Source organism: Miniopterus natalensis, chromosome 4, assembly GCF_054644295.1.
Source record: "Miniopterus natalensis isolate mMinNat1 chromosome 4, mMinNat1.hap1, whole genome shotgun sequence".
NCBI classification, from domain to species: Eukaryota; Metazoa; Chordata; class Mammalia; order Chiroptera; family Miniopteridae; genus Miniopterus; species Miniopterus natalensis.
In genome coordinates, this window is record NC_142084.1 from 26796541 (window position 1) to 26824074 (window position 27534).

The 27534-nt window shown below is 46.3% G+C and overlaps 1 protein-coding gene across 1 annotated transcript in view; it reads right to left on the bottom strand.

Moving 5' to 3' along the window:
* Window positions 1–27534, bottom strand: part of COL23A1 (collagen type XXIII alpha 1 chain) — a 303359-nt gene that overhangs the window by 256590 nt on the left and 19235 nt on the right. The window contains exon 2 of the mRNA XM_087816472.1: window positions 25383–25449. Coding sequence (XP_087672598.1) covers window positions 25383–25449 — 67 coding nt within the window. The remainder of the gene's footprint in view (window positions 1–25382; window positions 25450–27534) is intronic.

Genomic DNA, 27534 nt, shown 5'->3' on the forward strand with positions numbered 1-27534 from the left:
CTTGGGAATGAAACCAACTTGGGAACGCAGAGCCAGGGACAGGCAAACAAACCAAGAGGGTGTCAACTGCTTCTGAAACCAGCATTCCCCAGACCCCAATAAACTTCCTTTGATGCTTAAGCCCATCTGAGTTAGGTTCTCATCACCCGAAATTAAAGGTGTCCTGGTGTAGGGGGTGAGTGAGGGGCTGCCAGCTGAGTCTGCAATGGGGTATTTCAATTTCTGAGCTTGGGGGCCAATGATAGAGGTGGGTCAGGCCAGCCATGAAGGGCTTGAACCCCACAATGTGGGCTCAGACTCAGAGCTGCCATCCAGTGTTCCCTCAGCCATATGCCTCTGCTGCCAGATGCCCCAGTCGATAAATGGCTGTTTTGAGGGTGAGGGAATGATTCAGTGACACTGCTCCTTGGAAGCCTGTCTATTATATCAGACAATGTGTGACCCTGCTCCTATCTTTACTCATCCTCAATCAAATTCAAGTTTTCTTTTTTTCTTAGTCTGCTCAGAGGTTTTGTTGAAAGTTATGACTGGGTATTAAAATTTGTCAAGGGATTTTTCTGCATTTATAAGATTATCATATGATAGTTCTCCCCCTTTTTCTGTCAAAATAAATCAGTGAGTTACTCGGATTGATTTTAGAATGTTAACTACCCTTGCATTCCTGGGATGAACTCCACTTGGGTGGGATATATTATTTTAATATGGTACTGGATTCAGTTATGTAAACCAAAACCAAACAAATCCCTGTTTTGTTGTTGTGTAGGCAAGTCATTCTGAGTTAGGTTCCCGTCACTGACCAACAGTGCCCAATAGGCCCTGGGGACACACAGGCTGAAATCAAACACAGCTGGCTTAGCTGGGGGGGGGTGTTCCCAGTGGTCTGTCTCCCCGACAAAACTACAAATTCCCAGTGGATGGGACTGATTCCCAACCTCAGGCCTGATTAATAACTCATTATGTCTAACACAATATTTGGCTCATAAGAAGTGGCCAGGAAAACTTGTTGATGAACTCATAATACTGTAAACCCTTGATTTTGTGGACCTCGATTTAACGGACTTCAGAGTTAACGAACAAAATTTCTGGTCTGATTGTCATATGTGCAAATTAACACCCTGTTAATTTTTAAATGCTTTTATCTAAGATTTGCTTATAATTAAATGAACAGGTTATATTTTTTTGTTATTAATTCACTGTTTAATTTTTTATTTTATTTTAGAGAGAGTGGAAGGGAGAGAGAGAGGGAGAAACACCAATGTGAGAGAAACACATCGATTGGGATTGGTTGTCTCCCACATGGGCCCCAATCAGGGCTGGGGATGAAGCCTGCAACCGAGATACATGCCCTTGGCTGGAACTGAACCCGGACCCTTCAGTCCAAGGGCTGACGCTCTAACCACTGAGCCAAACTGGCCAGGGCTAATTCAATGTTATATTTAGGCCATACGTTGAGAAAAACACTGTAGTAATTTCACCAACATAAATAAATATTGCATATCTACAAATATAGTCTACATATTGAAATCAAAGAGTCACCACTTGTAAACAATGTTTGGCAAGTGATTAGCACGTGATCACACAGCATCGTGCTCAGTAATTGGTTCTGTTGTCCGTGGCGTGACTTTCTGCAGCAGTTTTAACTCCTGCTGGCCGATGTTGCCACATGAGCTAAGCCAAGCCCAAGCCGTGTGCATTTGTTTACTCGCATGACTGGTGAATGCACGCATTTCCTAGACCTATTCAGTATAAATTGAAAATTACTGTAACACAAATAGAAAACTTTTCTGTGAAATTATACTTTTCATACATGCTTAATTTTAATTACACAAACATGTCTACATAAGTAAAAACAGGTAAACTAACTGATTTGTCAATTTTTTAACATGCACATTCGGAAAACCTACTTTATTTTATAAAGAACTTATGGCTTTAACAGACACCCCCTCACCTGAATTAGTCTGTTATATGGAGATTTTACTGTACTGTACATTTTCAAGTATTCTCAATTCTCGTGTTGTCAGGGAGCAACTCTCAAAATGAGCCAGGTATTATTTGCTTTTGAGATTGAGGAGGGTCCAGGTCCTAGTCCCAGTGAGCTCGGGCCAGGGCTTTCCAAAGCGGCCAGTGCCTCGGCCAGCCTTTTGCTTCCCAGCTTATTTGCAGTCCTGCCCTGCGAGGCAGCCGCGCTTGTCTGCCAGTGGAGGGCGAGTAAGCATGAAGCAGGAACAGTGAATTTGGAAACCATGTCACAAAATCTTTGACAGCCCTACAGAAGTGACTTGGCAAGACTTCCAAGGCTTGTTCAAAAGGCAACCCAGCCTCCCCATGGCTCTCTCTTGGGACACTCAACCTTAGAACCCAGTGACCATGTTGTGAGGAAGCCAAGCAGCCACATGGAAGTCCAGGTGCAGGACCCAGCTGAGGTCCCAAGTGACAGCCAGCATCCCCTGCCAGATGTGGAGTGAACCTTCAGATGACCCAGCTTCCCAACCAACACTGAGTGAAGTTGAGACCAGCTGTCCTCGCTTAGCCCTATCCAAACTGCAGATTCACGACCAAAGTAAACGCTTTAACTACGACGTTTTGGGGTAGTTTGTAACACAGGCACAGATAACTGGAAGAGATAATACAGTTCAACTCACCCATTTGACAAGTGGGAGCAAGTCCAGAAGATGGAAGTGACTTGCCTCAAGGTGACCCAGAGTGGGACATGGACCCAGATCTCTTGATGGCAAGTCAAGTGCTCTTTGCATCCCCTGCCTGGGGCTCACCCAACACTCATTCCAACCCCCTGCTCCCTGACCTCTCTGTGAAGATGAAGCCTGCCACCAAGGATGCAGGGATGGAAATATAAAAAGAGCTTGGGTTCCAGAAAAGTTTCTGAGCAGCCACACTAGCCCTGGACTGCCCACCTCCAGGATTAGCATCCAGAGAAAATAAATCCCCAGGCAGTTAAATTAGGGTTTCTGTTCTCTGCAGCCAAATGCATGTCTAACTGATACACTGTCTTTTAGACTGCACCGGACTCAAAGTTCCTACTTTCCAACTTATTTTATTACCATTGCCAAAAAAACATGTAACCAACTTCAGAGAGCTCCCCACTGCCACACTTGCTGCTAGAATCACCCATTTATTCATAGCAAGCTGGTCTTTGCCCCTCCTTAGCCTTCTAAGCTGACAAGGACGTGCCCAGCACACTGCCTGCTCCCTCTGGCCAGTGAAAGAGAGAGGGTGCTTGGGCTTCAACACCACCTACAACACTAGGCTCACCACGGGCTGCCCAAGCCTTCAGAGGTGGGACGAGACAGGTTACGCAGCCCCCGACTGACAGCCAGGATGGGGGGCCCCAGTATAAAGGCACCGCTGCAGCCTGCACACCTCGAGCATGCGTGAAAGCTGGCTTGGGTGTGTCATCTGCTGATGTGGGTAAAGTTCACCTGGAGGACCCCGTTTTTGGGACCTGTCCTAGTGGAGGCCTGAAGTCACCCCTGTATAGAATCAAGAAGCTGAGGGCTCCAATTAGGAGCTTTACAGCAGGCACATTTTTTTTTTTTGCTGAATCTGTTTCTGGTGGTGATTTAGTCTTGTCCCTTTAAAAATAATCAGGTCATTAAGAGGAATCTCTGATAACCCCATGTCTTAGGCAAGGCTCCTGGGGCCAACTCACTTTGTGGCTGCCTTAATCTAAAACACATGGGGATGGAAATGGCCTTTCAGGAGGAGTCTTGCAGAGAGAGAGCAGCAGGAGTGTCCCTCCACCTAATGCCACATGCATTCAGCTCAAAAGCCCCAAAGTGTCCTGAGAAAAAAGCTCCAGAAACTCACACTCAAGATGATCCCTGACAAGTCTAAGCTCTTGAGTTGCAAAGGTATCTGCACATGACACTTCTTGGGTCATACGGTAACCCCATAAAAGTGGGGCGGTGGCTATTACAGTCCCCATTTTACAGATGGGGAAACAGTCTCAAAGCACTGAAGGTACTTATCCAAGGCCACATGAAAGTGAATGAGTGCTAAAGATCGAATGTTTGTGTCCTCCCTAAAATTCATATGTTGAAGCCCTAACCCCAATTTGATGGTATTTAGGGGGGACGCTTTGAGAGATAATTAGGCTTGGATGAGGTCATGAGGGCGGGGCCGAATGATGGGATTCCCGTCCTTCCAAGAAGAGGAAGACTAGAACCCCTGCTCTCTCCACCATGTGAGCACAGGAAGGATACGGAGAGAGCGGGAGTTCTAGTCTCTTCCTCTTCTGGACCATTGTCGAGTGTACAGGTCAGTGGCACTAAGTGCATTCACATTGTTGTGCAACCATCGCCACCATCCACCTCCAGAGCTTTTCCATCAGCCAAACTGAAACCCTGTGCCCATTAAAGCAACTTTCCATTCTCAACTCCCCCACCCTGGCACCCACCACTGTACTTTCCGTCTCTATGAATCTGCCTGCTCCAAGTGGCTCACATAGGTGGAATCATGCAGTATTTGTCCTATTGTGTCTGGCTTATTTCACTTGACATAAGGTCCTCAAGGTTCATCCATGTTGTACCATGTATCAGAATTTCCTTACTTTTTAAGGCTGATTAATATTCTATCACATGGAAATGCTACATTTCGTTTACCTGCTCATCGTATCACAACTTATCCTCATTAGTGCCAAGGAACTGAATGTGAGAAGCTTCTCCTTCCTTCTCACAAACTAGCCCCAAATGGCTTGTTCACCTGTCAGAGTGTGGTCTCTGCCCACCATCTCCGCTCTAGGAATGGTTCCTACAGAAACACTCGTGGACAGGAGGTGCACTGCCTAACTGTGGGGGACAGCCAGTTGTCCTTTACGTTCTAATTTACAGTTTGTCAGGGACCAATACTTTTGTGAAATACAATAAAAGTAGAAAATGAAATTAAAAAAACCAAAAACATAAAAGTACTAGCCCATTTAAAAATATATATTAAATTCGACAGACATAAAATTACTGGTTAAATTGCTATAAAAGTTTCCAAACACTCTCAATTTCTATCCCAATCTTGTTATAGACCCATAACAAGGGCCGGCACCCATTCAAAAACCACATTTGGAGCAGCACTGCCTGGAGCATTGTTTAACAGCAAAAATTGAAAACATCTAAATGACCATCAGGAACATACTTGTTGAGTACACTTTGGTATATCCATATTAGGGTTTAGCAATAAAAAATAATGAAGCATATGAGTTAGCAATTCCACTCCTAAGTACATAGCCAAGAGAAACGAAAACATAAGTTCTCAAAAACACTTGTACACAAATGTTCATAGCAGCTTTACTTATAATAGCCAAACAGTTAAAACACAAATGTCCATCAACAAATGAATGCACACAAAAAATGTGGTATGACCATACGATAGAATATTATCCAGTCATAAAAAAGGAATGAAGTCCTCAGATATGCCACCACATGGATGAACATAGAGAACATTATGCTGAGTGGAAGAAGCCAGATACAAAAGGCCACATATTCATGATTCCACTTAAATGAAATGGCCAGAATAGGCAAATAGATAGAAGGACTAGAAGGTGATGGGGTGATGAAAATGTTCTAAAAATGGGGAGGGCTGCACTACTCTGTGCATACACTAAAAATCACTGAACTGTATACCTTAAGTAGATGAATTATATGGTATAGGAATTCTAACTTAATAAAGCTATTATAAAAATAATGAAACAGATTTCTATAGCTATTAAAACAATTGAATTATTTAAAAGCTACAGAAAATCCTAGGTGTTTTCATTAGTGATTTCTTCCAACTATTTAAGAAAGAAGCAACGCTACATCTGACCCTAATTTTTCCAGAGAACAGAAATAGGGCAAATATTTCCCAAGTCATTTAATGAGACCAGCATAACCTTGATAACCAAAACCTGACAATAGAAGAAATGAAAATTACAGACCATCTTTCTATCAAGACAGATACAATATCCTCAAACAAACTGAATCCAGCAACATACTAAAATAATATCTCCCACCCCAGTGGAGTTTATCCTAGGAATGCAAGGGTAGTTAACATTCTAAAATCAATCAGTGTAACTCACTATTTTGACAGAAAAAAAGGGAGAACTATTATATGATAATCTTATAAATGCACAAAAATCCCTTGACAAGTTTTAACACCCAATCATAACTTTCAACAAAACCTCTGAGCAGACTAAGAAGAAAGCTTTAATCTGATTGATAGCTACCAATAACCTAAAGCAATGGTCATACTTAATATTTCCTCTGAGTTCAGTTATGAAAACAGGGTGCCTGCTATAGAAGTGGTAATAATTCTATTCAGCACTATGGAAGGTTTTTGCCAAAGCATCGAGTCAAGAAAAAAAATTAAAGGCATAAAATAGGAAACCAATAAAAATCTATAGACGCTATGATAAAAAATACCCAGACAATCTAAACAATGATTAAGCTATTAGAGTTAACAAGCCAATGTGGCAAGGATGCCGGAAACAAGGACAACATGAAAAATCATCAGCAAAAACAGAAAGCAGATTTATAAAACGTTATTGTTGAAAATAGCATCAAAAACCAGTAAATTCATAGGAAGAAATCTAATAAAATATTTGCAAGACCCCTGCACTCAAGATGTAAAAGATTATGCCATGTTCATACATTGGATGCCTCACTATTGTGAAGATGTCATTTCTCCCTAAATTAAATATATAGTCAACGAATCTCATTCAAAATCTCAGCAGTTTTCTTTAAAAACAGAAACTGGCAAACAGACTGTAAACCTTATATGGAAATGCAAAGGCCCAAGAATAACTAAGGCAATCCTGAAGCACAAAATACTGATGCTTCGGTAACTAAAATAATGTAGTCCTGGCCCATGGACTGAAAAAAAGAAGAGTGGGGCAGAAAAGGCAGTCCAGATGAAGACCTGCACAGCCACCGGGACGGCTGAAACAGAAAGACAGAAAGTGCCCCGTGCTGGTGAGAATGTGGAGCACGTGGGATTCTGGAATTCTCATCCGCACTTGGAAAGGTGTATTTACTGAAACTGAACATCTGCAAACCTTATGCACGGCAATTCCACTGTACAGTGTAAACACACAGAAATGCATACATATTTTCACAAAACACATACAAGATCGCTCATAGCAGCACTGCTCAAAATAGCCCCCAACCTGGAGATTATTCAAATGCCCAACAATAGGACGATGAATAAAGAAATGAATGATCCACAGCTACACACAGCAACCTGGATACATATACTGCTCAGCTGAGGGCTAAGGAATCTACGCCACGTGAGCCCATCCATTTAGAGTTTAAAACAGGCAAAGCTGGACTGTTCTGTGTGAACCAGATGGCAGTGGGAGAGTCTCTGGAGGGCAGGTCGTGTGCTGTGCCTTGGCCTGGACACAGGTGTGTTGTGTCTGGAAAGTCACTAAACGGCATTTAGGAAAAGTGCTCTGGGTTGTATTAAGTTCCATTTTGACAAACAGTGAAAGCAAATAATAAGGCAGACATCAGAGGTATGAATATGCCGATATGAGAGTGACAAAGGCTGTTTGTGGATGCGGACACAGGATGTTAAGCGTGAGCGCTCGCTGCCTTTCCACCGCCTCCTGCGGAAGCGCCTGGCACTGTGGCCCAGGGAGGCTGGTGGGGGGAAAGGACAGGACGGCGAGAGTCAGAAGGGGCTGGGAACAAGGCGGGAGGCTTTTACGTTGCAAAGAGTGAACAAGGTTTGGAAAAGTGAAAATGGTGTGGAGAGAAATTGGAAAAGGTCCAGGAAGGCAGAGGAGAAGGAAGGACCAGCGCTCCTGGAGGGAAAGGGGGGGCAGGTAGGAGCAATGCAGGGACCCCCCCAGCTGACTGCCTGGAGTCAGGGTTTGGTAGTGATTTGAGACTGACAGAGAAAGGTACCTTTAAGTTGTGAAGACAAAAAACAAAGTTCAGAATACCACGCATTATTTTATTTCTGTAAGAATTTATAAGTAGGTATTTGTTGCCGTGGCCGGTGTGGCTTGGTTGCACCAGAAGATGGCAGGTTGGATTCCCAATCAGGGCACATACCCAGGTTGAAGGTTTGATCCTCGGTCGGGCGTGTATGGGAGGCAACTGATGGATGTTTCTCTCCCACATCAATGTTCTCTCTCTCTCTCTCTCTCCCTTCCTCTCTCTAAAATCAATAATAAATAAATAAATGTGGATATTTGTTTAAGCACAGGAAAAGGTCTGGCAGAATGCAAGCTGAAGTGATTAAAGATTTACATCTAGTTCATGGGATGGCAGAAGGTGGGGAGGTGGAGGTACAAAGCAGACTTTTTTTTAACTCTAAAGCTATGGGTTTTTAAGGGGTTTTTGTGGGTGGTGTGTTTTTTTGTTTGTTTGTTTTTGAGTAAGGGACAGTGAGTTAATTTTAAGCACAGTTTGCTTTTACAATAATAATTTTGTAAAAGTAAAAGGCTGGAAAAGGGTCCCTGGAAGGAGTGAAAATTGATGGAAGAAATATCAATAACAAGACATGCAGATGACTGGTGTGGAGGGAAACTAGAAAAGTTCCAAGCAGAAAGTAGCAAAGAAGTCAATTTGAAATGACTTCTGACGAAAGTGAAAGAAGAAAGTGCCAAAGCAGGACTGCATCTGAACATCAAAAAGACAACAATCATGACCACAGAAGAAATACACAACTTTAACATAGACAATGAAGACACTGAAATGGTTAAAGATTTTGTTTACTTTGGTTTTAGTCATCAATTCAAACAGGAACTACAGTCAAGAATTCAAGAGAAGACAGACTCGGGGCAACAATAGGAGGCTTAGGAAAGATCACTAAGAGCAAAGATGTGTCATTAGAGACCAAGTCTGGGGTCATCTACACCCTCGTATTCTAGTTACTATGTATGAATGTGAAAGTTGGACAGTAAAGAAGGCTGATAGGAAACATAAATGGGTTTATTTGAAATACGGTGTTGGAGGAAAGCTCTATGGATACCCTGAACTTCCCAAAAGACGAACAAGTGGCCCAGAACAAATTAAGCCTGAAATGTTGCTGGAAGCAAAACTAAAAAATTGAAGCTGTCCTACTTTAGGCACATCATGAGTAGACACGGTTCTTGGAAAAGACAATAATGCTGGGAAATTTGAGGGCAGCAGGAAAAGAGGAAGATGAGATGGATTGCCTCCATAAAAGAGGCTGTCGGCATGAATCTACAGGAGTTGAGAAAGGACACTGTGGACATCACTCATTTGTAGGGTCACCAGGAGCATGTAACACACAGAGTAGGAAACGAGCATCTCATTTCCTAAGTGAAGCGCTGGAGACCAACTCAGTGGGCCTTAGGGGATTCTGGCCAGAGGGTTTGGAATCATCCCACAGCCAGCCTGAGAGTCTCAGAGCCCTGGCCCCTGGTGGGGATGGGGCAGATACACCCGGTTCATGCATCACTTCTCCACCCCTCTCTCACCTTCACCTTCTTCCACCAAGACACTCCCCCTGCATTCTGAGGTACCCTCACAGAACTTGACTCTCACACTCTCCTCTACCCCTAGTCCCTGATGGAACTCCTGGATCCCCAGTGGGGAAAGGAAAGGAGGACAGGGTGCACCCTAAAGGATCAGAGAAGGGACTGGAAGGCACTACTTTGTCCTGGAAAAAATTAAGCCCAACTCTTGCCTCAGGGGTGGTGGAGGTCACTCCTGGGCAGCTGCTCCTGGTCTTCCTCAGGAGACAACCCTTGTCCTCTCAGAGCACCCCCACACACAACATACAAAGAAAATGCTAAGAACTACCCCCTCCTGCAGGTCACTGCAAAGCCCACAGTCACAGCTAATAAAGATGCTGTCCTGTGCTCAGGTGAGCTGTCAGCAAGCACTTGAGCCAACACGGTCTGCCTTTATCCTCAGCTGTGTGACAGCCAATTCCACCAACGGGAGGTGACACTCAGGGGTAAAGTCACTGTGCAGTCCTTCTCTGGTGGCACGGTTCAGGTGCATTCCCTGAGCTGTGCTTCCAGGTCACCTGCTGCCCCACCCACCCAGGGGCTCATGTGGCCTTGTCTATACATTTTTTAAAGGTATATTTTTCAGAAAGTACTGCAAGGGGAGGTGGGTGCGTGAGCTTCTAGTGGGAGAGGTGGCCCGAGCCCTCCTTGACTGTGGTCATGCAGTCGTCCTCTGATGCAACTTCCTTTCCTAGTGAGCTCTGTTCCCCTCGGGGCCTCAGCCTCCAAGCTTTGAACTTCTTTCCTTGCGGGCCTGTGAGCAAGCTGCACGGGGCTGCTTCTGAAGAAATGACCAGACAACAGGCCACTTCAAACCCATTAGTGTCATGAAAATCATGACCTGGTGTGGAAGGCAGCTCAGCTGGTATTCAGACCTATTTCTAAAGATGGGGCTGAAGAATGAAAAAGAATAGTGGGGCAGGGAAGAAGAGCCTTGGATCCGGAGGGAAACCCCATGACCACCCAAAAGAAAGGGCTTTGAAATGCTGACTGTTGACCTTCTCTGAGGAAGCAGAGGGATCTCAAGTTCAAGTGCTCCCCAAGGAGCCAGAAGTTGCTCTTCTGCCATCTTTGAGCAAGAGGTTCACTCAGGGATCCTGGCATCAAATGAACCAAGAGTCTAAGCAGAAATGACATTCTTTTCTGCGGAGGAGGCAACAAAAGAAAAGTGCCCCACCCTTTGCTGTCCTTGCTCCCTAAGTGCCCATCCCACTAGAAAAATGATCTGCGTCTGACTCTCTCCCAACTCCTGAGGACCCAAGGGTAAATAAACAGACATTATTAGATGCCTACTGCAGGCCAAAAATGTTTTGAGTATACGCTAAGATCAATGTTCCACATACATTGATCTGGGTACATCCTGAAAACAAAGCCATCAGGTACATAATGTGATCCCGTTTTACAAACAAGGAGTCAGATAAGGTGCCCGAGGTCACATAACAGATAGGTGGCACAACTGGCATAGGTGGCACAACTGGCATTTAGGGGCAGGCTCATCTGCAACCAAACCCAGACTCCCCACCCCCTATTGAGTCCTGGCACGCACGCGGGGGGGGGGGGGGGGTGCTCTCTGGGCCTCTCAGCCCTGCAGTGGAAGCCCCTGGGGCACAGGGATGGACAAGGGGTCCAGGCCCACCCAGTAGGACTCTCTCTCCTGAGACCCTGAATCTCAGGCAGAGACACACAGGAAATAGCGCAGACACATGGCTGAGGCCTCTGCTTCGGGGGCTGCCCACCCGCTCCTGCGCCTAGACCGGGGAGCTGCCTGCATGTTGTCCTTAGCACTTCACCTCTGTGAGCTCCTGCCTTTCTTCCACTACTTCCCCTTTCTCTCTCAATCTGCCGGAGTGAAATTCTGTTGCTAGTGACCAAAGGACACTCATTTGTTCGCCATCCATCAGGGCTCCCTCCCTCTCCTCTGCTCCCAGAACGCCACTATAAACACTCAGAGACAATGAAATGAGAACACCATGTGGCAGAGTGACACAAAGCAAGCTAGGTTGAGAGATAAAGGAAAAGGGGTTATTTCCATGTGTTTCAGTCTACAATTTGGCAAGGACAGCTACCGTGTCTATGCCACCAGCTTCCATCAGCCCAACAAGGATGGAGGCATGCTGAGGCTACCCCATGCCAAGGATGGGCAGTAGGTTCATGGCAGGGCATGCCTGTGCCACCTCTCAAGGCTGCAGATAGCCCAGCTTTGGGGTGGCACACGGAGCCTCTGTGAGGCCTCAGGAGGAAACACTGAGAGGCTCAGTGGTCAAAGGAGAGAGACTCATGTGCAGAGGTGAGGTTCCCAATCCAGGGGATGCCCAGGTCTACACAGCTCCCCAAACCTCTTCAATTTAGGCAATTTAGGGATTAGAACAGAATGTGCTAGCTGCAAAGGGTTGAGAGGGCTTTTCAGGAAGAATATTTCTGAACCATTTCCCTGTAGGAAAACATTTCTGACGCAGAGTAGCAAGCACCCCCAGGCATCAGGCAGGACCGGATCTGATTTACCGGGAAGGGACGCTGGCCAGGGCCAAACCAAACGCTAATGACTTCCAATCATTGGCCCTGGAGCCAACTCAGAACTAGGCAGAGCCAAGCCCTGGCCAGAGTTAAGCCGAAGATGATCTAGGAGAAAAAGTCAAGTGGTGAAAACATGGGAACAACTGAAAGGGAGTGAGGATATAATCTAATAGCAAGAAGGGGCTGGCATCCCATGAATGGACTTCTCCACCTGAGCCAAGAAGCTGCCCCATGCAGGCAAGCGAGTTCCTGGACAGTGTGGAATTTAGGAAGGACAATGCCACTGTGGCAGCTTTTTAAATAGATTTTACTACCCCTTCTCTGTAATGTCCTCTAACAGACTTGTGACTATCACTCCACAAATCACCCAAACATATTTATAAGATGAGCTGAATTCCACGGGCCCCTTTAGAGAGGGCATAGTTTGTCCTTTCTTCCCTTGCCCCCATCTAACAATCACTGGAGGGCCTGGTATGAGCTGGGCCCTATGCAGACATGGGAGAAATGTCAGGGTTTCACAGGCTGGGGAAAAGGGGGTGGCAGGCAAGTGAAGCAACATCAACTACATTATGGAATTGTTTGAAGGGCACCCCAAGTGTGGCGTGATCAGAGTGGGGGGGCAATACATGGTGCCTAGAAAATGGGAAAGGTTCCCAGAAGAGGTGAGATTTAAGCTGGACAGTGAAGAATGAATGTAGATTCTTCAGGTAAAAAGCCAGGAGGGTTGACCTGGTTACTCTGTGGAGGGGAGCTCAGCAGTGAAATCCATCTGGGCCTGTGTCCCTATAGTCAGATGCTGTGGCAAACCCAGTGCCCCAGAGAATGGTTACATGAAGTGCTCCAGCCACAGGGGTAACTATGGAGCCACCTGGGAGTTCTGCTTCGGTGGCTGTGAGCTGCAGGACAGCCCTGCCCAAGTATGTCGATCCAACCTATGCAGTCAGGAAAGTCAATGTGGGCATCAGAACAGTAGCTGCACTTCTGGATCAGTTTTAGGAGAAAAGGAGACTTCTAATCGTGTCTACACCCACAGCCTGAAGCCTCCTCTAGAGGTGGCAGCTGGGAATGCTACAGCAGGCACAGTGCAGCCTGGATCGTCAGTGCATCACTACGGTAGAGCTGGGAGGTGTGTCCCCGACCCTCATCGAAAGGACGAAGGTTATGCCTCCAGCCCTAGCTCTGAGGCTCAGGTTGTTGCTGTGAATCACACTCTGTTCCTTCAGCCTCGTGAAGGTAAGCATGACATGGACAAGGAAGCGCTGTGTCTCCCTGGTGACACCCGTGGCCCTCTTCAACCTGACTGACACTTTCCCCTTGAGAAAGGAGGAGAGGGCCCTGCAAGCTGAAATGGGCCAGCTGATGTGATGGGTCCTCTCTCTGCAGTCCCTCTTCTCTATCTACATAGCGCTATGCACACGAAAGACCTTAAAAATATCCCTGATGTACAGATTTTTATTTGTAATTTTTAAAGACTATTTTATTATGACCTTTCTTTGCACTTAAAAATTAGCACAATGCTTTTTGTACTTTGAAGTGTTCCAAAAAATAATATGACTATATTTACTATTTCTGGCTCTCTTTACTCCAGATGGCTAGTTAATTTTGTAGAGAAATTAGAAACCACAATCATACACATGCTTTCAATATGTTAGTCAGTATGACAGGTAACTTTTCTTCAATCTTTTTTGTACGAAACTTTTACTAATAAAATATTTTGGAGAAAAAAAAAACAAACACCAAAAAACAGGAGGGCAGAGACATTTCAAGCAAAGGTATGAGATACAGACTCTGACTGAGAAACAGTCATCCCATAGGGTGTAGGAAGGTAATATGATCTGAGAAATGGGTCAAGAGAGGAAAGCAGGAATTAGATTGAGGAATGCAAACACACAGACTGCTCATGTGATCCTGAAGACCATGGAGGACCACAGAAGGCTTTTAGATTGAACATCCCTTTGCCCCAATCCTGAGCAAGGCACGGAAGGGACGAAGGGTGATGAGAGTCTGAAGAAGGCAGTGGGGTGGGGGGGTAGCACAGGGAGGGCTCAGTCAGCACAGGAAAGACAGGATAAAAGAACTAAGGGACTGAAGAGAGAGGTGAGGGAGAAGGAGGGGAACCCTGGGAGAAGTAACAGAGGAAGGTAAGTGTGACAACTAATTTCATTTTTCATCTGCCATAGTGTCCAGATATGTGGTCAAACATTATTCCGGCTGCTTTTGTGAGGATTTCTGAGATAAGGTTAACATTCAAACAGGTGGATTTGGAGTATAGCAGATTGTCCTCCATAACATGGGTGAGCCTCAACTGATCAGTTGAAGGCCTGAATAGAACAAAAAAATTCCCAAACAAGGGAGGCTTCTCCAGCAGACTGCCCTTGGACTTGATCTGCAACATCAGCCCTTCCTGCTTCTACAGCACATGGCCTGTGGACTCAAACTGGAACGCTGGCTGTCCTGGGTCTCCAGTTTGCTGACTCATCCTGATGGTTTCAGACTCGCCAGCCTCCATAATCTCATGAGCCAACTCATGAGATTACAATACAACTCATGCTTACAATAAATCACTTTTTATATACATATATCTTTATAAAGACATATGTATCTTTTTAAAAAATTGTTGACACTATTACAGACGTCCCTCATTTCCCCCCTTTTATGCACCTCCACCTAGCCCCCGCTCCTCACTCCCAAGATATATCTTTATATATCTTTACAAAGATATATATATATGTATATAACCTCTTTATATAGGGTGTATATTATCGGTTCTGTTTCTCTGGAGAGCCCTGACTAATACAGTAAGGAACAGAGGTCTGCCAGTTTCCAGGCAAAGGAAGGAGGCAAACTCCACAGCCCACTGCTGTCTTCACGACCACCCCCCAACATATGTGTGTTCACAGTCAACCCAGTGACGAAAGCCAACTCCGGGCCAGGCCCTGTGCTGCTGCCCCCGCCTTTATTGTGTCATTTAACCCAGGAGCTGCCTGGGTATCTCCTCTCAGATGTCCCACTGTCATGTCACAACGAACAGGTCAGAACAAAGTCCTCATTCTCTTCTCCATCCCCATTGTAGCAAATGGCACCACTGAATTGTCCAAGGCAAAAATCTGGGTGTCATCCGAAAACAGGGAGTCATCTTCCCTCTCCCCCTTCCCCCTCACTCAGTCATCCTCCCAGTCCTGCCAATGTAGCCTCTAAAAGACACACCTGCTTCATCCAGGTCCTTCCACTGCCTCCACCACCACGTCTCAGTCCAAGCACCGGTGACATCTGGCCTAGGCCATTGCAATAACTTCCTAACTGGCGTCCTCGCTTCCTCGCCCCCCGCTTTCCTCTCAGGCCCTTCTCCAAGTCCATTCCCCATACTGCATCAGCCGGAGCTTTGAAAACAGACACTGGACAATGTCACTTCTTTATTTTCAACCCAGCAATAATTTTCCACTGCTTTTTGGATGAAATACACATTCTTCCATGGCCAAGAGGGCCGGGCCACATGGACCGGACCCACCTCTCCCACAGTATCTCATCACGCCCTCCCCTGCTGCTTCAGGCACTGACCCCTCCCAGATCCTCGATGACACCCCAAACTCCTGGCTACCTAAGCACCAACTTGCTGTTCTAGGGGACACTGGAGCATCTTGAGATGCCTGGCTTTTTCTCATCACACAAACCTTGGCGTCAGTGTCCTCTCCCCAGAGAAGCTTCCCCTGACCTCCCTTTTTACAGAATATCTTAACCCAAGCACCCCTTTAACCCTCTACCAAAGGCCCCTATTGGCGCCACCATAGCTCTTACCATAATTCACAGTTACCTCACTTATTTGTTGGTTCACCTGTTTTAGTTCGTGTGTCTCCCCTACCCTACTCCCGACACCTGGAATGGTGGTCTGTAAATTCCATCAGAGCACAGGCTTTGTCTCGTTCACACTGTGCCCCCAAAATATAACCGGGATTATTGGGCCATTATTAAAGAGTAGTTCAGCCCTGGCCAGTGTTGCTCAGTGGCTGAGCCTCGTCCCGTGCACTGAAAGGTAGCCGATTCGATTCCTGGTCAAGGCACAAGCCCAGGTTTGGGGTTTGATCCCTGGTTAGGGTGCATGCAGGAAGCAACTGATTGACGTTTCTCTCTCACATATCTCTCCCTCTCTCTCTTTCTAAAAAAAAAAATCACTAAAAACATATATATATATATATATATTTTTTTTTTTAAAGAGTAGGTCATTGAAGCTCAGAGAGGTTAAATAACATGCCCACGGTCACACAGCTCTAACTGGCAGATCCAGGACTCGAACCCAGGCCTGTCTTATTCCAGAAGACCTGCTTTCTATCACTCCCCATGGGTTTCTATGTGAACCAACATCATCTACAGTGCACCTCTCAGCTTTAAAAGATCCTTTAGAAACAGTGTTTACTAAATACAAACATTTTTGGAACACCCGTGAGGGTCAGGTATCCCGCTGAGTGGACAGGAGACATTAAGTCAGATGGGCTGCGCAGCCCAGGAGGTGGGCAGTACAGGTGTGTGACCCAGGAAGACACCGGACAGGGCTGTGGCCCCCCCAGGGCCAGAAACGGAAACGCTCTATTTTCTAGTTAAATACCTTTTAGCTGTTTTACTTGTTGTTCTGGACTATGCTGGGAATGCACGCTCATTGAAAGCAAATTCAGAAAATGCTAAAAAGAAAAAAATGAAGAGCGTTTATAATGCAATCACCCACTGCTCACACTGTGATATTATTTTGCTTTAAAATCAATTTTCTCTCCATTATTGAAATGTTGTGGCCATCTTTCCCCTTTAAAGGACTCTCTGTGTTATTTCTAGTGTTTTTGCTACTACAATGATGCTCTGATAAACATCAATGTACAAGTACCTTTACACAGTTGTCAGATTATATAAAGAACCCAGGAGTGAAAATGCTGGGAGGAAGTTTGTGCCTTTAAAATTTTTGTTTATGTGCCAAACTTCCCTCTAGAAAGACTGAAACGATTTAAACTTTATCAGTCTGATTGCTGAAAACTGATATCTCATTTTACTAGATATTTCTGCAATTATTCATGACATGGGCCATCTTTTAAAATGCCCAGAGCAGTGCCTGGCGCAGAACGGTGCTCTGTAAATATTCACTGAAGGAAAGTGTCACCATTTGTCTTTTTTTATTGGGGACTCTCTATAGTCATATCCTTTGCCTATTCTTCCACGAAAATATTTGGCTTTCCTTATTGTGTTGCGAGAACACTTTTTAATCTCATGACTATTAACCATGTGTTTGCTATTTATGTTGAACTTGTATTTCACTGTCCTTGATTTGAACTTCTGTGTGCTTTCCAGTAAATTTTTAAAAATATTAATTATCCTCTTCATTTCAATCCCTGCTAGAATTCTATAGAATTTAGTGAATATAGTGGGCTCCCTCTGGTGGTCACAAGAAAATCCCTGAATCCCAGTGGTCAGTACATAGTTAAACCTCGAGATTCTTATTTACAGGACACGGCACGTTATAATTAATAGATTCCAAGTGGCTAGACGATGCCTTAAGAGAAGACTTATAATTATTTTCTTCCATTCATCAATGGGTCTACAAAGTGGTTCGGAAGGCCACTGTCCAAAACCATGCTTACAGTCTCGCCTGCCAAATCCCTCTCTGGGGATTTCCTGTGTCTGTTGGGACATCACCCTCCCCCAGGCTTGCAGCTCCGGGCACCTCTGTCTGCTCCCGAGCCCATCCATCCTGTTTGTGAGTTCTGTCCACCACATGGTCCGGGGACTGTCGCAGCTGCTCCCTGCCATCAATTCTCATGGCCCTCATTCAAGTTCTCATGACCTCTCCTCCAGTGAAGTCATTCGGCAGACTGTTACCATCCCTCCTTCACGTGCCCAGCACCATGCTAGGGTCAGAGGGCGAGACAGGGAACATGACAAGAGTGTCCCCACCCTGAGCACTCTCTCAATAAGTTTCTCTGCTGGAAGCAAATCTGCAACCCAGGCAGTCCTCCATGCTGTTTCTAGAGTCCCCCTCTGAAAGCTCACATCTATCCAGACTCCTTCAACTGTGTCCGCTGGGAAAAACCCGCATCTGTCCATAAATGAGTCCCCCCCTCACCTCCCAGTGCCACCCTCCAACCAAACAGGGCTGCTCCCTCTCAGGGTTCCCCTCTGCTCTGCTCAGGCGTTGGGTTTTGTGGGACGAGTCCCCATTCCAGCTAGCTAAAATGTCAACTAGTCTTCGAAACCCTGCCCAACTGTCACCTTCGCCTCTCTAGATCCTCATCTGAGGTGATCTCTCCCTCCTTTTAGTCTCTGTAGGACTTTTCCCTTCAAACATTTCCTGTTCTCAACATATTATAGTTCTTCTATCTGTGCATTGTCCTCCAACAGCCAGATCTGCAATCTCTCTAATAGTCTCCCACTAACAACCTTAGTCAAGATTGCCCCCAGGACAAGCACAGAATAGGGTACAGAGAGGTAAATGGATGAACGAACAAATATCTACACATGGTAGAGAGGGAACTGAGAGCATTCTCTAGAGAATTCTAGCCCTTCCCCCAAAAATCAGACACACAAACTATTTCCTTCAGCTTCGCACAGCCTGAAGCTTTGTATAGCTTAACTGCCATTAAGCTATTTAAATATACCATAAACTCAAGTCAACTAAGATTTAACACATAAAAAAGTATCACTTAAAAAATTCTACAAATAAATAATTGGAAGGTGGATAACAATTTCCAGCTTCAAAGTCCTAGGAAAATGCACTCCCTTCACGCAGCTCTTTCCCAAGCCAGCAGCGAGGATAAACAGGCTGAAGGCAAGCAGCTCCCACCAAGTCTGTTCTGTCCTGTAACATTCCCTACAAACTGTCGACGGGTGTGTCATTTCCACGTTGTGCTTTGTGCTCTCCTAGGTAGATTTTCACTCCTCGGCCCAAACTTCCAAACGCTTCCCAGAGCAATGAAGCTCTAACTCTGATTAATCTGTTTATTAATTTCTGGAAGGTCACTCGACACTGCAAGCACAGTGAGCTTCATTTGGAAACCACACAGTGTCTCTGGTCCATTATACAAGGACACAAAAAAGGCACAACAAGGAAATGAAGAGTATTAACCACTGTGACAAAAAGCTCTGAATATTTCCAGGGCACGTTGAGCCTGGTCAGAAACAGGTGTGAGTTGTACGAAGGGGCAGCAGCCCTGGGCTTTGCACGTGGCCTCTGAAGTCCATCAGTGCCTGACAGGAGTTCCTGGGCTACGGGGTCTTTTCCTTTCCAGCTGTCTCACTCTGTGCTCTGTCACCACCCTTTTCTCACCCACGTCCCAGAAGGACAAGCCAATAAAGCCTGCCAAGCCTTTGTTCTTTCCCTCCAGAATAGTTCCAGCCAACCGCCGCCAACTCTGAATCTGAATCTCCTCTCTCTACCTCGCTGGCAGCCCTGACTGACATCAACGAAAATGAAGAAGGTAACAGGCCGCACGTGGTGGGTCTGCACTGGCCTGGGGGCAATGGATCAGACTTAAGAATGACCACGACTGACTCTCAAGAAGCAGTGTCAGGCCCTGTTCTGAACTCTCTACAAGTATTTACTCATTCAATCCTTGCAACAATCCTATAAGGTAGGTGCTATCAGAAACCCCATTTCACAAATGAAAAACTGAGGCACAGGGAGGATTCGTCCGAGGTCATGGAGGGGTGACAGATAATTTGAACCAGGTAGTCTGGGTTGAGAGTCCATGTGCTTTCTACTGGGCCACACTGCCTTTTGGACAAGTTCAACAGCAGAAGAAGATTTATGTGCCTCAAGTAGAGACAAACCCCAAATCTGTCTACATCCCCCAGCAGAGGACCACCTGGACATGGCTAGCCAACTGTCCCTGGAGCAGGACTGAAGTGGTCACCTCTCATTTGTGTCTACCCAGCTATATTATTTTCTCTTCTTCTGGGAGGAGCACACTAAAATTCTTTGGGGTAACCACCCTTCTCCATTCTCAGCCCACATGGTTCTGGTAGCATCAACACCACCCCCATCCAAGAATAGTCACATGACCTTAACCTAGCTGATCAGTGCATCCCATCCTCCAGGCACAGTAATTAGTTCAAGGATAGGCACCTGTCCCAAGCCAAGGAAGTCAGGGTCAATTCTGGGGTGTTTTATTTAATTGTGGTAAAACACATGCAAAAGTATGTATTTTTACCATTTTAACTATTGAAAAGTGCACTATTTCATGGCATTTGGTACACTCTTAACGTGTACAACCATTACTACTACCCATCATTTCCAGAACTTTTCCATCTTTCCAAACAGACACTCTACCCATTCAACAATAGCTCCCTGTGTCAGTTTGCTAATATAACAAAGTACCATAGTCTGGGTAGCTTCAACAACAGAAATTTATTTTTTTCAGTTCTGAAGACTGGAAGTCCACGATCAAGGTGTCGGCAGGGGGGGTTCCTTCTGAGGCCTCTCCCCTTGGCTTGTCCTTGAGCGGTCTTCCCTCTGTGCATATATTCGTCCTAATCTCCTCTTCTGAGAAGGACGCCAGTCATTGTGGATTAGTGCCTACTTTAATGGCTTCATTCTAACTCAATTACCTCTTTAAAGACTATATTTCCAAATATAGTCACTTTCTGAGGTACTGGGGGTTAGGACTTCAACATATGAATTTTGAGCAGGACACAATTCAGCCCGTAACACTTCTCCATTCCCCAATGCTGGCACTTTTGAGAAGGAGAGTGCTCTGTCTGCTGGGGTTGCTGAGAAGGAATGATCTGCCTGTGGAATTATTGGGGGCCACCTTCAGGCCCCAAGGAGAGACTGAAAATGATGCAGAGAAGAGCTTAGAGATGGAGAGAAAGCCCCTGAGCCTGATACACCTGCACTCAGCTCTGCCTCTGACCTTTTCATTTCCAGTTACATGCGCTAATAATTTCCCCTTTTTTGATTTACTAATGTAGCATGGTCAGATCATTAGTTAGCATTCTGAGGTTTCTAACTGAAAGAGTTAGTTAATGCAAGGACCTCTGACACCAGAGTGGCCCACATCTCCAGGACATGCAGGGTGGGACCACACGGCAGCTGCTCAAGTGGATTCAGGCTCCGAGGCGCCAGCCCTGAGCCATCCTTTGGAACCCTCCTGAGTCACAATCGTTAACAGCACAGTGGAGGCAGGGTGCTGGGGGCATCTCCCACAGAGCAGGCTTCAGGGCCACCCCCTCTCAGAGTCCCTCTTGCAAGGTTCTAGGATTACGGCTCTGAATGTGGCCTCCCTCAACAGACTAAGGGCTCCTGTCCTCCAGCCCAGTGTCCCCAGGCCCTGCAGCATGGCTCATGATGGGCTTCAGAACAAAGCACGAGGAAGGCAGAGGACAGGGTGAGGCAGCCGCCCTCCTTCCCTCCAAAACTTCCCCAGAGGATGGTCTTTAAGAACATAGGACAAAAAACAACCCAAGTGTCCCTGTGGGGGACTGGCCAGGTTCTTCACAGGACAGCCCAACAACCAGACAGGACTCCATCCTTTAACCCCAACAAGGCAGCACCTGCTCTCTGGTATTGGACTGAATCAGACCATCTCAAAGTGAAATTGCCAACTGAAAAAAGCAACACGGGGGCAACAACCACAATACCATTTGTCTAAAAACAGAGAGGGAGCTACTGGCTGAAATGTACATAAACTATCTCAAAAATCAAGCTGTCTGATGCCAGAGCCACTAGCCACACATGGCGATTTAAATTAAAATTAAATAAAAATTCAGTTTGTCAGTTGCTCTAGACCTATTCCAAGGGCTCAATAACCACAAGCAGCTAGTAGGGCCACCATACTTGACGATGTGCATTTCTATCACCTCAGAAAGTTCTCTCAGCCAGCGCTGCTGCTCCAGAAGGACATCAGCCAACTGGTAACAGCCCCTGGAAAGGGGAGCAGGAAAACAGGGTGGGGCGCGGGGTGTCTTTTTCACATGTAATCTTTGGTAGTACCTGAATTGTTTTATCACATCATATATTATTTCCTACTCAAAGTTAAACATTTTAAAACTTTAAACACATTTTGAAAACATTTAAATGCACAGTTAACATAGGAAGGTGTTGGGATACCCAAGGGACGTTGGTAAGTTGCACTGTCTAAAGCCTGGGAGTTTCTGTGGAAGGCAGAGGAGATGCTTCAAGGGCAGGTATGAGAACAGCAGCCTCAGGGGCCTCCCAGGTCGCAGCCCGAACACCTGAGCCACGCTCACACCTCATTGATGCTCACACCTGACCCACGTTCGGTGGCGCAGGAGGCTCCTCTGTCCCTCACATTTCAATCTTCTCAGCAACCTTGTAAGGTCTTCAAGATGATTATTATTCCCATTTGTTTTAATTTCCTAAGACTGCTGCAACAAATTACCACAAACTGGGTGGTTTAAGATGATGGAAACTTCTCCTCTTCAGTTCTGAAGGCCAGAAACCCAAAATCAATATGTTAGCAGGGTGGGTTCCCTCTGGAGGCTCCGAGGGAGAAGCCCTTCCATGCTCCCTCCAGCTTCTGGTGGCTGTGATTAATCTTCCGAGGTCCTGGGCTTGTCTGATCTTGCCTCCGCCCTCCCATGGCCTTCCCCTCTGTGTGTCTCTGTCTCAAATCTCTCTCTCCTGTATTTTATAAGGACACTTGTCATTGAATTTAGGGCCCACCCTAAATTCTGAGTGATCTCATCTCGATATCCTTAACTTAATTATATCTGCAAAGACCCTACGGGGGGGGGGGGGGGCAAAAGTAGGTTTATAGTTGTGAGTATGCAAAACACAGTTTATTCCAGAATTATTTATTAATTATTGTATTATTTTCTATATGAACAACTGTAAATCTACTTTTGCCCCACCCTCTTTCTAAATAGGGCCACATTTATAAGAATGGGGGTTAAGGCTGGAACGTATCTTTTAGGGGGGCACAATTCAGCCCACTACATCATTTTATAGATGAGGGGTAGAAGGCTCAAGGGCGCCTCACTTGTCCAAGGTCACAGGACTACTTCAGGGCCCAGCCCTGCCAGTCCCCCGCCACTGACTCAGGCAGGAGCAACAGCCCGCCCCTCCTCTCAGCCTCATGGCTCCCCCAGAGCGCCGCTTCACAATGGGCAGCACACACAGACAAGCTGCCCACTTCTCTGGCCTCGATTATCTGTCTGCTGCATCCTAGGATCTGACAAAAGATTACACTGTCCTCCAGGCGTGGGAAGGAGCCAGGCCGGGGGATCTGAGGATATCTCAAATCAGATGGAGACCCAAGCTGTGGAGGGTGGTCTGTGTGTCTGGACTCCAAAAGTCTGTAGGGATCTCCCTGATCAGAGCCGGGGAGAAAGGGAATGAGTTAAGGCTTCTGGTGTTGGAGAAAAGGCCTCTGTTGGAGGATGTGCCAGCCTCCGGGGTTTTGCATCAATGTAGGGCTCTGGTCCAAAGGGCCCAAGTGAGTCCTCCAGCTCGAAGTGACAGGAGAGAAAGTGTAGCAGGCATGGGCATGAGTGTGCATCGGAGCCTGGCCACACCGACCACAGCTGCCAAGATGGCTCGATGACAGCCACGAGCCCTTCGACAACAGCAGCACAGTGCTGACTGCCAGCAGGCCCCCCTCAGAGAGCAGGGGAGGTCACTGTCCTCTTGTCAGTGGGACTAGAGGTTTTGATCAGCCTTTTAGCCTCCACGATCTTCCCTGGGACCCTCTTAGACCCTCTCTTTGTGGTTTGGGATCCCCTAAGGAAAGACAGGACACAGGACTGCCTCTGGGTCATGGGCTTTGACTGTACTTCCTCTATGACTTCAAAAAAGCCTACAGAGCCCACTCCCATAGTGCCATCATTTTTTGGAGAAGACTCTATAGTTAATAAGTGGGAGACCAAGGTTTGGACCTGGCTCGGACTTACTCAGGAGCTCCGTGCCCACTCCCTACCTCCTCCTGCCTGTCAATCTGTCATCTGTATTTGGGATTTTCAAACTTCCTGTCAGCAACCCACAGCATGAAACCCAGTTCACTTCACCATCCAGGTCATGCCTAAAATAGAAATAGCTGAAACAAAAACTTCACTCCAGTAGTTTTTATTCAAGTCTATGCTAGTTCAACATTTCAAAACTCTGCTGTAACCCACAGAACATATCTTACAAATGCACTGTATTTTCCAGTTTAAAAAACACTTATCCACATAACTCACATGAATTTACATCCATACAACACTTAGAAAGAAGGGGAGGTGTGGAAGAGGAATCATTCCCATTTTATACATTTTGCAGATAAACCAAAAATTCATTTGTGAGTCTGGATTTTTCCCCCACACTGAATTGCAACTTCTGACTTATTGAACAAGCAATGGTGTCATTACTTGTCATGTCCCTTTTCCTATCAAAACCTTGGAGGTCCTATTATTAAAAGCTAGCTCAAGCTGGACCATCAAGTCCTGTGCTGCTGGGCCTCCAGAGACTGAATTTTCACACCAGGAGGTCCACCTTTGCAGACATCCAGGGCATCTCCCAACCTTGAGATGTTGATTATCACTGAGGTTGGTTTCTAGACCAGCAAAGGAGATTGGGAAATGCCATGCAACCTGGCTAATGGAAGGCGTAACAGTAAGGACAAGGGCCACTGGCTCAGCTGCTATGATCCGTGTTCTGTCACCTTGTCCAACATGGAGAGAAGTCTGGGAAATCTTATGACTTCCCACTCATTCACTGTATTACACACCATCCTGAGAGGTTAATGCTAACTCTAAAAATGCTGGGGCTAAAACTACACACCTAAATTCTCAGTGGTCATCTGTGCAAAGCTCCCATGAGGACAACCAGAAGACCTGATATGAATCAGGATTTGAGCCACATGGGTTAGGAATCAACCAGTCCTGGTTCTGTTCACAGCTATGCTGGTCTCCACCAACAACACCCAAGAGAGAGATGATTATTTGAATAATTCAGACCATGTTTCCTGCTCCCTTACTCTACCTCCATCAAAAGAAATGAAAACAAAAAAACTATTTGGCCAAATTATTTATCACCTCACCCTCCAAAATCTGAAATAGACCTAAGATCACAATGATAACACCCCATGGCTGGTTCGTGCCTGTTTTTCCATCTTCAGAATGGACTGGCTGGTACTTTCCTAGCATCTGAGCCTTCATTATAAGTCATTTCTAATGGTTCTCAGCTCCCCCACCAATACCATCATCCCCATCAAACCAAAGTGGTCAATCATGCTGTGATCTTTGACTAGTGACATGCCAGCCAGGGAAGATGTAGGAAAAAGGTCCCAGGATGGGCCACAAGGTACAACATACCAGCCTAAGACTCAAAGCAATAATCTCAACCATGTCCTCGGCAGTTTTGAACAGACCAAGAGAGAAGCCAGGCCTACAGAAGTCAGGAGCCAGCAAGGATCAAATGTCCACTTACCCGGGGGGCAGATGCACTCGGTCGGCGCTTCCCGAACAGTCCGGAGCTTGACTAGTCCCTCCAACTTCTGAACCAGGAAGAAAAGGGGGGAAAATGAGGATGAGTTTGAGAGCACAGAGGGGTAAAAGTGGAAAAACCAGCAAAAACCAATGTATCAAAAAGATCGATCGACAGTGGTGGGGGTATTTTTAAGGACATTTTTAATAGGTCATTAAATTATACAGACAGTTTTGGAATGAGAGGAGAAACAAAAATAAACACTGAGCAATTACTCCAGAGTCCCTGAAAAGAAGGCGGCAGGTTTCCGCTTTGTTACGGTATTTTCAAACACAAATTAAAAAAAGCCAAAATGACGGTGCAGTCAGCGTGAAAATGGGAGGGCAGGGCCCGGAGGCCGGCAGGGCCCTCGCTGCAGGTTTCAGCGCTCAGGTGGCACCGTCTGCAGCCCCTCCCAGCCCACCCAGCTCAGACCCGCTGCCCAGGCCCAACCCACCATGATGACTTTTTTCCTTTCTTCTTGCCCGTGGGGATGCTTGGCATAGAAAACTTGGTTCTGTACTGTTCAACAAGTAGCCCAGCCCTGTGCTAGATTTAGGTGAAGGGAAAGTTACCACAGAAATCAAGTCAGAAGTCACAGCTCTAATATTATGATAATTCACAGTACAGCCCTGGCACCATTACTGCCTGATTTGCCCCTAAGAGTAACCCCTGAGGCCCAAATTATTGTTCCTGCCTCGCTGAGGAGACACAAGGTGCAAAACAGAAAAGAAATTAGTCCCAAATCCCAAGTCTAGGTTTAGGAAAGCAAAGCAACTGGTCCACAACCCCCAAACTAGCCTAGGCTTGAGTCCTGACAAGAATATGCAAAGTATTAACTTTTCTCTAGAAAAAAACCCCAAAACCTCCCTAAAAGCAAAACAAAGCAACCTTAGTGTTAACATTAGTGAAAAATGCACTACCGCAGGCGGAAGGGGTACTTCAGTTTCAAACATGAACACGTAACTTTTAAAGCACTGCTTTAGAGGAGGTGAGACGGGCACCCTGGTCCTGAGCCCTTGAGACCACGCCAGGAGTTTTCACAGAAGACAGGACTCCAGCCAAGTCCTGTATTGTCTCTGGCTGGAGCAGCCCAGGACCAGGAGCCAGAGACAAAAAACACACAACCAGGTTAGGTCCAGCCGCCTGCAAAGCCTCCATCCCTGTCCACCAGTCACCCTCGTTTTCCAGATGGGCAACAGACAGCAGATGGAATTAAGGCCAAGTTTTGAGGGAACATGCAGATGTGTGGTCATGACACCTCGGTGGAGGAGTGTGAAAGCAGAGCCACGACAGGCAGAGGGAATAGGGTGCTGCCTTTAAATGCGCCCAGCCTCTCCGCCCTCACCGCACCTCTCTGGCCCACGAGGCCTCCAAAATCTTAATGTGGCCAGGGCCGGACGCCAGGTTCTCAGCCCCAATTCAGATCCCCACCTTGCAACACACTCCTGCTCTGTGCTGGAGCCACCCACCCGGCCCAGAGCGACCCGCGAGCAACTCAGACAGACCCTCATCCCCCAGAAGCGCCCCCCAGACTCTAACCCCCCAAAGCTTCTCCAGGGCTCCCATCAGGGGGGTGGGATTGTTACCGGAGGATTAGCTCCACACCTGGCACAGCAAACACCACCCCAGCCCCGGCCTGCTACACTGGTCCCTGGAGCACTGCGGCGCTGAGCCCAACGCTGCAGAGCTGCCTGCGCATGCGAACAAGGGTGGAACCTCAGAACTCACTTTCTCACTATTGTATCTGCAGATGCTATTAGCGATTTCAAAATTTACCTGGAAAAACAATGCAGCTTTCTAGTTTAAGCCAATTTGTTGGTGGAGCTCTCATTTGTTTTTATCGTTGCTGGACAGACTAGAAGCCTCACTAATCTCCAACACCCCCCCCCCCTTTTTAAACAAAAGCATGTAATACTAAAAAACCTGTACCTTTTAACAACTGCTATCACATCTGGGCCAATGCCCTAAAGGGGAAGGGGGCTCTATCAAATACTGATAGGAAACACAATTACATTTAAGCTACTCTCATGTTAAAATAAAAGGCTAAACAGGAAATTATTGATGAAAGGGTAAAAAAAAAAAAACAACTTACTGTTACTGCTAGTAGAGGGAC